This window comes from Acanthopagrus latus, chromosome 23 (assembly GCF_904848185.1).
Source record: "Acanthopagrus latus isolate v.2019 chromosome 23, fAcaLat1.1, whole genome shotgun sequence".
NCBI classification, from domain to species: domain Eukaryota; kingdom Metazoa; phylum Chordata; class Actinopteri; order Spariformes; family Sparidae; genus Acanthopagrus; species Acanthopagrus latus.
The window spans coordinates 1,593,865-1,606,970 of NC_051061.1; the positions used below are offsets into that span (position 1 = coordinate 1,593,865).

The 13,106-nt window shown below is 43.9% G+C and overlaps 2 protein-coding genes across 7 annotated transcripts in view; both read left to right on the forward strand.

Moving 5' to 3' along the window:
- Nucleotides 1–13,106, forward strand: part of hoxb3a (homeobox B3a) — a 90,563-nt gene that overhangs the window by 36,234 nt on the left and 41,223 nt on the right. For all 6 annotated transcript variants that reach the window (XM_037090192.1, XM_037090193.1, XM_037090194.1 and 3 more), the window contains one exon: nt 11,787–12,171. The gene's annotated coding sequence lies outside the window, so the exon portion shown is untranslated. The remainder of the gene's footprint in view (nt 1–11,786; nt 12,172–13,106) is intronic.
- hoxb4a (homeobox B4a) lies at nt 5,254–9,741 on the forward strand. Its single transcript, XM_037090205.1, has 2 exons — nt 5,254–5,964; nt 7,679–9,741. The coding sequence occupies exons 1-2, from the start codon at nt 5,505–5,507 to the stop codon at nt 7,972–7,974; spliced, it is 756 nt and encodes a 251-aa protein (XP_036946100.1). The 5' UTR covers nt 5,254–5,504; the 3' UTR covers nt 7,975–9,741.

The window sequence follows — 13,106 nt, forward strand, 5'->3', positions numbered from 1 at the left end:
ATTTGGGATTTTATATTCTTAGTCAAATGAAAGCCGGGATGTTCATTCACAACATACGTTTAGCAGGAAAACAGTCTGTGTTTGATGAGTGAGTCGCAAAAACGCAGGGAGGATGTTTCGCGGATGTGAACGGCAGCGCAGAGTGTTGGATCTCACTGCGCACAGATAACTTGAAGCCGTTTTTCCCTGTTATTTTGGACTCGTCTTTATTTTCTCCCTGCTGTTTATTTCTCCCAGTTTTACCTTCGGCGCTGCGGGCTGCTGGTCTGCCTGCTGCACTGTGAAATTAATTTAGTCTTAGTCAGAGCCAAGCACCCAACTTCCAACACGTTTAGCAGACTACTCGCCACATGGAGGGACAGGCCTCTAGAGCACTTCATTTTTTCTCTCTCCGATACTTTGCATGACAATAACCAGGGAATGGGCCTCGAATTATTTTTCAAACAGCACAAAGGAGCAAAAACACATTTCTCTTTTTCTTCGTTGTCCCCACAGCTTTTTCAGCTTGGTAATATTTCAGAGCAATGACAAGTCCGGTCGCTGCAGAGAATGGGGCCGTTTAACCCTTCAATATGTTCACTTTAACTCTCTTAATGTGGCTGCCTGCGAGTTCAGGCCTGCCATCGGCCCTCTGTTGATTTGTAATCTTTCAGGCTACAGTTAAAAACGGATACACTTAAAACTTAACGCGCTCTTTTTTTTAGTTGAAGCTGCTTTAGGACGTTTAATCGGGTAGCGTACGATATTTACTGCGTGAGTGGCCTGCAGGAGCCTTCAAATCTTACCTTAATACTCGTGAAAAGGAATCCATTTTAGATCGAAATGTAATCCCAGTTTGTAGCAGAGTTAAAAGCAGAGACTGACCAGTCGGACGTTTTGGCAGCAGCTCTGCCGACAACAAGTGAGTTTGTGAGACGCTGATGAGACAAACTTGTTAGAAAGGTCGTAAATTGTGTGGAGGACTTTAAAGTTATTTATTCACCCCGGCTGTCTTCCGCTCCCTGCATATTTTATTGCTTTTTATTTCACCTCCTCCCTTCAGAAACATGTCAACCTCCAGGAGGTTACTGTTTGAGCTTGTTGATGTTTGCGCTTTAAATGGAATTGACCCGCAATAAAAGTCACATGTTTAAATCCAGATCCGCTGACCTTTTCCACTCACTGTATTTTATCCCCCTTCGCTATCTGCCAGACCCTCTATCATATCCAGATATCGCCTCTAAATGTTAGAGCAGAGTTTTTATTTTTTATCTTTCGAGCAGCTGACTTCAGTTTACACACCGTGATGATGTGTGTGGTTTTTTTTCAGCTGGGCTGTCACAGCTACTGAAGTGGCCCTTAGCTTTTGTGACAGGTTAGGATTTATAATATTTAAATAAACTAAATGCCAAGATGAAGGACTCCGTTTGTTTTGCGTATTTCCAAAGCACATTTTCAGCAAACGAGGCTGAGTCTAGGAATATGGAATGCATTTGTTTAGTGTAATGACATTTTGTTGATAAGACATCACACTATGTAATATGTAAGTCTAGTTTGTGTTTTCCCTTCCTTATCCTCTAAAAAGTCTCTGCGTTTGTGTTGGTCTTTGGTTAGCACATTGACCTCTACCTGTAGCCGGAAACAATAGGCCCCCGTTGAACTGAATGGCTGCTGCTGACAAACTTGACAGAGGGAAGGGAAATGCCGCAGTCAGACTCAACACACCTTGATCGATACCTGAGACGACCCGCAGCAGAGCGGGAGGTCAAGGTGACAGAGATACGCCCATACCTGCGCATATGAGAATACAACAGAGACCACGGTGAATTATGTTATAACGTCGAGAAAAAATAAAAATAATGGAGTAGGAAATGAAAAAAAAAAAAAAAAAGAGAGAAGGAAATAGATTATTATTATCCATAGATTACGTGCGGGTTGAAGGTGCCTCTCCCATCATTCTGAAGAGCCTACTCTCTGCTTTTGTTGTCCTGTCTGGTGATGTATGAGCAACTTTTGGTGGAAACAGAACAGCAATATTGCCTGCAGCAGGGAAGGAGTGTCCGTGTCACAAAATCAATGTGGGAACAGCGCACGGGCACAGGGGCAGAAAGAAATGACATGTAAAATATAACAGAAATTATTTCATTCTCACTTGCTTTTCGCACAATTATCTTATTCAGATTATAATAACGAAACTATATAAATTAATATTACGTGTTAAATGTAGACTAGGTTAGAACAAAATGCATTGTATTCAAAGCGGCTTAAATTGATGAGTGTTAACTTTTTTGGTTTTAATTATATATCTATCTAGATAGATAGATAGATAGATAGATAGATAGATAGATAGATAGATAGATAGATAGATAGATAGATAGATAGTGATGGCAGGTCGCTGTGTGTGAGGGTTAGACGACTTTTTAATTCAGTTAAAGCAGAGTTTTGGAGACTGACTGCAATTCATTTACCAAAGTGAAGGGACATTTATTCATTTATTCATCGGTCCATCCATTCCTCAGTCAGATCACGGGGAACATTTCTGATAGAACCGTGGTTCCCGTGTGCCAAGCGATTTGTCTTTTCTTTCATTAAATTGTGTTCATTCTGTTAGAACGGTCCACGGTCGGAGCTGCCAAGATTTCTCCATTTCTATTTCTTTAAGATAATTACAGCTGTACTTTTAGTTCAATTACGTATGGGCATTACGTGGATGGAAAACTTTAGGAATATTGTGATTTTGAATGAATAGAATCTGTCGTTATAAATAAGCCTTCATAAAAAGATGCAAAAAAAAACATTTGCGGTCCGAGAGGCCTGAACTGTTTTTACAGTAAAATAGTAGTGTTGATTTATACGAGATAAATACAAAAAATAATAATGATCTAATTAGAAATAATATTTTACAATTCCCGGGGCATCTATGATTTTTTCCTCTCATTTGTCATCGAAAATGCTTAAAAATGGTGTACCGATAAGCAATCATTAACAACACATTCCGTTAAAATAAAGAGAAAAGGCCTTTATTTTTATGGTCAAGAGTTATTTGATACTTATTTAAAGCTGCAAATGGAAATATAATTTAAAAGTGTCTGTGATGCAGCGCTTGTCCCTCGTCTCTCTATTTTCATCGGTTCTTTTATTTCACCTTCTTGTGTTATTTTCGAGTTAGCTCCTTAATCGTCGCCCTTGACTCACAGGAAGTGTTATAACATTATAACTTCATTCCCCAGATCCTTACCAGCAGAGACGAGGTCAGGGGTCAGAGACTGTACAGATGGATGGAAATATTCCACTGTGGCTGCGACAGGGAGTTTATGAAAGCAATAGTATTGTATTGACGCGCCTCCAGAGAGCCACTGTCTTCTATATCTACCCTGTAGATCCGGATTTGTGTAAAAATCATTAAAACAATCACAAATTCGCTTCTAGGGGAGTATATAGTGGATTTATACACGACGGCAGCGATGGATCTAAGACGGAGAGGAGAGGCCTTCAGCTGCTATTATTGGAGTTTATTCATTATGGATTTCTGCTTTATATTTGAATTCGTAAACGTGGAACTGTGAGATTAAAGAACGTGTCTCTTCTACGGATTAATTTTTCCTCTCAGCACAGACGTGCGTCTGTTAATTAATTTTAGGACTTCATTGGCTGTTACTTTGTGTTTATTGTGTGGCTCAGGTCCCGTGTTGTGGGTTTACTCTCCTTCCAAGTGAAGAAAAGTCAAGCCAAGCTTCATGTTTTATTTTTTTCGATCAGTTTTAAAGGCCAACTCCGGGTTGAATTGGAGTCTTTATTTATTATTTGTCTTGTTGAAAAATGATGCGGTCGACTTTACTGTTCATCTAGCACTGGGGGGTTGGGTGTGTTCGTGTGTGTGTGTGTATGTGTGTGTGTGTGTGTGTGGGGGGGGGGTGTTCGATTTAGAGACGGTCAATTTTCTCGAAACAAAGGACTTGGATATCTCCATCATCTAGCCTGTGTGTCTTTGTGTACGTGCGCACCTTTATACTCACTGACAAGAGTACAGAAAGTGCACAACAGACTCAGTTTGGTGAGGAAAACATCCACCATTTTCACCGCAGGGTTGTGTGTGTTCCAGTATAATTTAGGGTTTTTTTTTTCTGGGTGTATTGTTTGATACTGAACGCACGCAGTATTAGTAGCAAGCAAGTTATACTGAAATTAAAGGGGCTTACTGTAAAGATGCTTGATTATAATCGTTGATACATTGCCGTGTACAACTCATTTCGGTGCGTCCTTACTCTGCGAAATGCAGATTTAAGTCCTTGTTACGCTGTGTTTTCTGTCTGATTTACAGGCAGATTAACCGCGAGACTGTGTCCTGCGCGTTAGTGCGTTAGTACTGGAGAGAGGAATTCTCTCTAGGAGGAAAAACAAAGAGCTGTGTATCTGTTCAGTAATGTATGGCTCAAGGGCAAAAGCAACCGCTCAGTCGGGACTGGGCATATGGACTTACTATGCTAGAGATGTTAATATCGGAAACTGGAGGGAAATAAATCCTGCAAGGCAAAAGGCGGCCGTGGCTGAGGCTGAATTACCATGCAAGGAGAGTTAAATGTGGAATGGGCGCCTGTTGGAGCAGTCCTGCTTAAAAAGAGGGAAACTGCGCTACTAATGCAAAGGTCTGCTAGTGATTTAGGAGGCCGTGTAACCTGAATTAGTTGATGAATTTTCTATCGATCCTAAACAAGCCAGATTTATCTCTGACACGGTGGTGCTGCTGGGTGGCGGAGCAGCAGCCGGCCAGGCCAATGTCCCACTCCCAGTTATTAGCGATTTAAGCGAGCAGAAGAAAGAAAGAAAGAAAGAAAGAAAGAAAGAAAGAAAGAAAGAAGCTTTGGCAAGCACGTCCCTACACACACCCAAATATATACACAGAGGGTGGTGCAGGCGCCACTTTAAATCCCCCCCAGCGCTTTCTTTCTCCTGCTTCTTTTTTTTCCCCTTTATTTTTCTATTTGAAGTTCGAGCCAGACGCGTAACAGGGGGAAAGGGTTCGTTTGCGCTGAGGGAGGACTTGTCATCTGTACTGTACTCTGTTGCTCGTGTGTGTCCATGCGCGCGCGCTCCTCGCAGATGGAGCGGAATGCATTTTGAGCGCGTCACACGCGCGTTGTTATTGTTGTGATTCTCTGCCTGCTTAGGATGGCATGCGTGCCGACATGTGGTGGAGAGATTCACTGGGAGAAGTGGGCATGAGGAGAGGGACGGGGAGGGAGAGGGGAGAGGACTGATAGATTGCGAATGCCCACAAACTGAGGCCATATGATGATGCGCGTGCGGGGGCCGTGTATATGCTTAATCCCATTTCCTTATCCGGGGTCCGTCCTGGAGGCGCGCCATTGGCCGGCTGCCGTCACGTGGCTTCTTAACTTTGTTCACTTGACAGAAAAGTAGGAGGGTTCAACGGAACAGGAATAACCGAAGAGTAAAGGGATGAGATATAAATTTTAGTTATATATTTTCCGAGTAGGTGCAATTCCACAAAAAGACTGAAATTAATGGCCATGAGCTCCTATTTGATCAACTCAAACTATGTGGACCCGAAGTTCCCACCGTGCGAGGAATACTCACAGAGCGACTATCTGCCCAGCCACTCTCCGGACTATTATAGCTCCCAGAGGCAAGAGCCTGCTGCTTTCCAACCGGACTCTCTCTACCACCACCATCAACACCACCCACAGCACCAGCAGCGAGCCGAGCCGCCCTACACGCCGTGCCAGCGTGCAGGGCAGCCCGCCTCGGTGGTGATGTCCCCTCGGGGTCACGTCCTTCCTCCGTCCGGACTGCAGACCACCCCCGTCCCGGAGCAGAGCCTCCGCTGCGACTCGGTGACACCCAGCCCGCCTCCGCCTCAGTCTTGCGGCCAAACGCCCCACAGCCAAAGCACTTCGTCCCCCGCGAGCACTCGTAAGGACCCCGTAGTGTACCCGTGGATGAAGAAAGTCCATGTAAACATCGGTAAGTGCTGCATGCAAACTTGTTTCTCTCTCTCCCCCTCTCTCTTTCGCTGCGCCTTTGTGCCTGCAGTTGAAACCATGCAGTCAGCTAGGTGTCCACCGTCACAATCTACGGCTTCCCCTCCCCGTGTTCTGTTAGAAGTAGAAGAGTAGCCCTTGGGTCAAGATTTACGATCGTCTGTTTGCAGGGCCAATATAATTACACCCTCCATAAATTTTTATTACACCTCTCCGCTGAGGTGCCTTTTGAAGTCTGATCTCCGGCTCGTCTGCTCTAATTCCTCGCCTTATGACAACTCCGACCGAGCCCATAAGTTAGCTTTTATGCTTTGGTAATTTGATTTTAAGTGGTCGGGTTGTATAAACGGTGTACTTTACTCTGTCGAGCCTTCCTTCCCCACACGTTGTTCCAGGGGAGGGAAAGTTTTATGGCATCTGAAATATTCATGTTTATGGAGCCGGCCGTAAAACACTAATGCAAAAGCGAATAGCTCCAGTCTATCATGGCTCCTCTCTGGTGTTATAATAGACTTGCTGCCTATTGCGTATTGGAATAACCGGAGCCCAAGTCCGCACGGCGACCAAATGCCACTTTTGCAAAGTCACCGTAATGCCTTCGTTGCACCGGGCTGGTTACTCGGTAAGGAAAGTCTTTCTCGTGTTGTTTTCCTTTGCACAGTTATTTAGGATGCCATGCCCCCATCACCGCACTCCACCGCAGCATGTTTTGTGCTGTCCGGTTGTAATTTTGCGGAATTGTTGAATCATTACCCAGTCGGCCATTCAGTGCCGTCGTGTAGCTGCTGCACCCCTACCACCACCTTTATTCTCAACCTGTTTACGCAAGACAGACAATGCTGCCGTCCTTGTTCTCAGTCCGGGGCATCTGTGCAGTAGACCGTAGAAAGAAAAGCTGTTGCTTTCATGTATTTATATTTTCTGCCAGTGGTTGTCTTGCGTATGCATGCGTGCCAGAACCGCAGCAGTTCTTCAGCCTTTGAACGCGGCCGTAGCCCCGATTTGCTTTTAAATCACAACATTTGGACATCAGCTTCAGGTTGGTTGTGCCGGGAGGATTCACACCGCCGCAGGGCCTGAAAAGACACCTGACAACGTGTGTTCACTGAAAATTCATTGTGCAATGTTCAACAAACACGTTCAGCTGCGGCGGCTCGTTTGAAAGATAAGAACAAGATTGGTTGTAGAATGAAAAAGGATTGCGATCACTACAGGCTCTGCCAAGGTTACAGCCATTTTGTTTTCTCTCGCAAGAGGTCCGACCGCGGAGCCATGGCTTATGTCTCTCCGTTGCATGCCCATAATGTGATTTCTGTCTTGTTTTCAGTTTTGCACGTTACCACTAGACACGATATGAAATCAAAACTCTTTATCTGTAACATAAGCGAACATTTTACCCGCACCTCTCAGCTCCAGTACCATGATTTTCACTGTTGCAATGTGAAAGCCAGCTCAGGATGTGTAACAGCGTGCAATTATTATTATTATTATTATAATTATTATTATTATTATTATTATTATTATTATTATTATTATTATTATTATTATTATTATTATTATTATTATTGTTGTTGTTGTTGTTGTTGTTGTTGTTGTTTTAGTTGTTGTTGCGTTTATTTGCAGTGGATTTTGTTGTGGTTACTATAGATGCTACGTTAATGTCGTGATGATCATTTATCCCCGTTGTTCTCCCACAGTGAGTCCAAACTACACAGGGGGTGAGCCGAAGCGTTCTCGGACGGCCTACACGCGCCAGCAGGTCCTGGAGCTCGAGAAGGAGTTCCACTACAACCGGTACCTGACGCGCAGGCGCAGGGTGGAAATCGCGCACACGCTCTGCCTGTCAGAGCGGCAGATTAAGATCTGGTTCCAGAACCGGAGGATGAAGTGGAAGAAGGACCACAAGCTGCCTAACACCAAGGTCCGCTCCGGGACAAACAACACAAACTCCCAGGCTATAACCGGCTCCCAGAACCGCTCCGGACCACTATAGCCCGCTTCTTTGACTCTTCGTCTGATTTTGGCCCTTCCTTTCCTTACCTGCCTCCCATGCTGAAGGCCGAAGCGGCAGCCACGCTTCTAACTACCAGAGCCAGCACTTTGGACCGGAATAACGCCTTTGCTCTGGAGGGAAGGAGGGACGTCATTTGCCGTTTGTTTGGCCCTGATCTGTGCTGATGTTACGCACTATGATATGACGTTATGACGTGAGAGGGGTGGAGGGGAGATTTCCCATTCATAAAACAAAATGTAATGATCAAAAGTAGGCGAAGGATGAGACTGAAGAACTGCGAAAATGATTCTGCCGCTTCTTTGCTATTATTCCTTCTTCTCTCTCTCTCTCTCTCTCTCTGTCTCCCTGCTTTTATATTTCTGCCTTTTTATACTCCTCTCTCTCTCTTCCTCTACACGACAGAACATAAGACGGTAGGCTGACGATAATGTGCCCTCGTGCGTGTGGTTTCTCTCCTCCTTTTTTTTCATACGACACTTTTTCGGTGAAGATGGATCCTCGTTTTCATCTTTAATCATGCCAAACTCGGGCCCCATTTGTCATGTTTACTCTGTGGGTACAAAGCAAAGGGGTGAACCGCGGCTCTGCCCATTACCCCCCTGCAACCCCCACCCCCCGAACCACTACCCCCCACCCTCCCACCAAACTCTGTCTCTCTCTCTCACACACACACACGCGCGCGCGCGCTCTGTCCGTCCTTATAGTACTCTAATATCAAATATAACCTCCAGTATGAGCCAACACGTCACCAGGCAATTATAACTGTTGGTTTTTTCTGTTTTGTTTAACGACAAAATATAGCTTTTTAAATTTTAATTATAGTTATTTTTGAATTCAGTGTTGATTGTAAAATGATTCTTTATGCTGTTATTGCTGAGAATGACATGGAGCGTTTATGTGGTCCGTTGATTGTTCATTTTGTGATGTTGTATACAGGGAAACAGACTGACAGGGTGATTCAAGTGAAACGTTAAAATTAAAGTATTTTCCACCAAACAGGGTTTATACAGCTGCCTAAACAAAGGACACTAACACCCAAACCAAAATCTGGTACTAATAGCTCATGAACACATTATAAACGCAGCACTATACAATGTACTACCTATTACCTCAGTTGTACTGATATATATATTTTTATTTTTTTGGTCATTTTATTTTTTATTGCTCGTTTAATGAAGTGACAGCTTTTCGAGCTTTTATATTTTTGAAATTGTGTGACGAGTTATTATAATTATTATTATTACTTGCAATACAAAAAAGCGCTATTCACTTCTTGTATGTGGAAAATTTAAAAAAAAAAAAAGTGTAATTTAATTATAAGCAATTGTTCTGGCCGGGGACATTCAGAAAAATAAGGAGCCTTTTCTTGCATGTATGACTGGTGTTGATTTATGTTTTTATCGTTTCCTCTTTGTCTCTCCTTCCTCCGCACATCAAATGCGCGCACACTTTGCTTTTCCTCCTCTCTGTTCTGTCACCTTGTGCCACTCTTTTAGATATTTTATTTTTCATGTGTTTTTGAATTGATGTTATTTTATTTACATTCCAAAGATCCGTTTCTATCCGTTTCGTTACTGATGATGATGATGATGATGATGATGATGATAACAATGATGGTATTGTTGAACATGTGTTACCTCCTCCGATATGTAAGTTGCTCCTTTCTCTGCTTATGCTCCTTCAGTGTCTACCTTCCCATTATTTGTAAATAGTTCATAGAAATTTAAATAAATGGATAAAAAGTCATGTCTTCCACCCGTTTCTCTCTCTCCTCCTCTTACACTTCGGATGTGTTCCTTTCTTTCAAAATGACACTACTAACCTGCTAAAAATTGTCGAGTCGAGAAGTTAGGAGTTATGTCAACGTTCACGAAATCATCAATTTTAAATTCATAATGAAAATTAGAAAAATAGTAATAATGATACAATATTTTTATCTTTCATTGTTTTAATTAGCTTCAATATGTGGCATTTTGATGTGGAACAATTCCCTTTTTGCTTCCACAGCGTTTGTGAAAAGGGCAGAACTCTCTCTCCTCACTCCTGTCCTCGAGGTTTAGCTGTGAAGAATGCCTTTAAAGCGTCCATTCAGCCGCTCCCACATGCACACACAATAAATAATTTCATTTAATTTCAGTGTTGGTTTTGCCTACAAACGCACAACGACCTGTCTGGAGAAATCAGCAGCCTGCTATGATTAATCTCTCCCGGCCGTGAGTGATCTTGGTACATTACGTCCTGTAATCTCGTTTTAAATCACAAACCGTCCCTCCGTTTCACTCTCGTTCTCCCGTTAATTTAACGGCTGCTCAGACGCGCTTGCACCGGCCCGACACGGAGTATGGGAACCCCCTCCCTCCTTCCTCCTCTGGTTCTGAGGGAAAAAAAAAAAAACATTAAATAGTTTCTCGCTTCGTGGTCTTTTAATGCTTTAATGAGTGTAATTTTTGCACAACAGTTCCCCTCCCCTCCCTATCTGTGTTTTCTGGACCGGTGCTGTGCGCGCATGTGAGTTTTATTTTTTATATATTACAAAAAGGGAGCGGGCCGGCGCCATAGCTCAAACCCTGACAACCAAATAGATAATCAACAAGACGAATGGCTTCTTTTGTAAGGCGCGGCTCCCGTATTAATTTTCATTTTCTTTTCTTAGAGCAGGTATCGAAAAATATAGAGCAAGAGGGGGGAGACGGAGAAAATAGCATTCCTCTCGATGAACTTTAAACAAAAAAAGTGTGCCCCCCAAATTGGTCCGCTCGTATTCCTCGGCCCAGAGAAGATTCCCCATTACTTGTTGGTTGATTTCTCCCTGGGCCTCTTGCCACAGAGACTCCCTCTGCCCATTTATCTGTTTTCTTCCTGTTTATGAAAGGCTCCCCCAGCGCAAAAAAAAAAACCGCCCTGCTATCAACCTGAACACCTCGATGTGCTCAAGCACACGCACACACCCACAGACACACTGCGCCAAGCATGTAAAGCCTCGAATATGACTTGGATCAGCGTGTAAGCCCGCATTTTCCAACATTTCACTGTTTTATTACTAAAAAAAAAAAAAAAATACAAAAAACAGCTTCGTTGTTTTTTATGGGTCTTGTTTGTTTGTTTGCTATTAACCACTTTGCTTCAAAGAGACTGCAGCATGATTTCACTCCATTTTCAGAATGTGCATGCATTTCCAGTTGTAGATAACGAGCCCCGAATGTAGCCTATATCTTCTCCTTGTATGTTGAACGCCATAAGGTTTAATACCCCTCCTGTCCACACATACACAGCCCCCCCAGGCAGTGTACCCCTCCTCACATAAGATAATATTTGTGTCCGAATGCTGTTATTTTCACGACACACCAATTGTCCTTTATTGGAGCATCTAAGCTAGACATCCCCCCTCCCCATATATTCACACACATGCACACACACACATATGTGCTTCCACAATAACCCCTAATGCCCCAGAGCACTCGCAGTCCGAGTTGAAATAAATGAATTTGCGTTCTGGGTGACACCGCACACAATAAAATCCACCGAGGAATCCTTATTCTTTTTGCCCCCTTTATCAGCAGGGCCTTCTGCTGCTTCCGTGAATGGAAGCAGGTTTTTGTAAGGGTGCCCGCAACCCCCCCACCCACCCACCCAGCTCTCTGAAAAAGTTCACCGCCATTATTTTCCGGACAGGACAGAGGGGACGGCACCTCAAGAAAAATGCGAGAATTATACAAGAAAAAATCATTAATCACTTGTTCTTCTTTAAACACTTCTTCTCCTTCTCCTTCTTCTCTATTGTCATCCGGCAGCCACACACAAGACCCCTTCTGCCAGGAGAGAGAGGGCAGCGAGCAGAGAGACAGATAGATGAGGAGAGAAAGAAGACGTCTTGGAAGACACTTGGAAGACACCCCTCCTCCTCCCCCTTACACACGCACACACACACACACACAGTCACGCACACACACACGTATATACTCATACATACACCTCCCCTTTCCACCCCTCAGCGAGCTATTTTTTTTTTTTTTTTTACACCCCTGAAGTATCCTACCATAAGAAAAAGAACAACTTTTTTTCTTGCTCATTGGAAAGAAGAAAACCCTCCCAAAGAAACTCCAACAAACCAGAGAGAGAGGCCTCACGGAGCAGCAGAAGATGGCCCAGAGGTCGCTGAAAGTGGCTGCGTCTAAGGTAAGAGGCCTGGGAACTCAATTTTGTCTCCCCCTTTTTCTGACTTTGCCTCTCCTGCTCCTGAGTGTCTGACGGCTCGGTGGCGTTTTTATGGTTTTATTGCCCCCTGCGCATTTGGCGAGGTCAGGCGAAGGGGGCATTTATGGCCCTGGAGGCTTTGATTCTAGCGCAGGGACTTTTGGAGCTGCGTGTTTGTGTTGAAAGGTGCGTGTGTCTGTGAATGTGTGTTTGCTTGCAGCCTATACAGCTACAGATGAAGGACTTATGCTGTGGTGTTTTCTCTTGAGTTTGTGCAACTGTTTGCGTTCCTCTGGGCTGCGGTAGTGTCACTACTGCGCCTGTTCGTCAATCACGGGGCCTTCTTGAGCATCTGTTGTGCCTAAAATGAGCTACTGTGCGGTCTGTGTCGCACTGGATGACGATGGGTATTTATGATGAACCAGATTATTTTTTTACGATTCCTCACATTCAGCATAGGGGCATATATGATGCAGTTGGACTGTACACTTAACGCAGTAACCTATAAAAGCTCTCGCTACTTGAGGAGAAATCTGAAATTCTCGAGCTAATGTATGACAGAGTGGCCCACGTGAATAATTCCTAGTTCACCCTGAGCTTATTAAGCATTTTGTCTTGGCTCTGTTTCTGTGGTTATAAAGTGCGGCTGTGGTTTAGGCCTATAGCTTTTAATGAGATACTGTTGCATGCATGCGTGTGTTTGTCAGCCAGGTGCAAACAGGGCATGGAGACTGCAGCAGGAATATGACTAATACGGCTCTCAATTGGAGAGAGGGATGCAGGGGGAGGAGGGCGGCTGAAAAAGAAAAATTAAAAGCAGTGAGGGGAGCGCTGGTTAATGGATACTCTCTCTGTTGCGCTCCAAAACAATTTACCTCGAAAACAAACGATCGGCGAGGCTTTCCAAATGAACTGCG

What these genes read in the sequence shown, in the direction of transcription:
- hoxb4a (XM_037090205.1), top strand. Translation starts at nt 5,505, where the DNA reads ATGGCCATGAGCTCCTATTTGATCAACTCAAACTATGTGGACCCGAAG. An exon ending in GAAAGTCCATGTAAACATCG is followed by an intron (nt 5,965 to 7,678) that starts GTAAGTGCTGCA and finishes GTTCTCCCACAG; the next exon opens with TGAGTCCAAACTACACAGGG.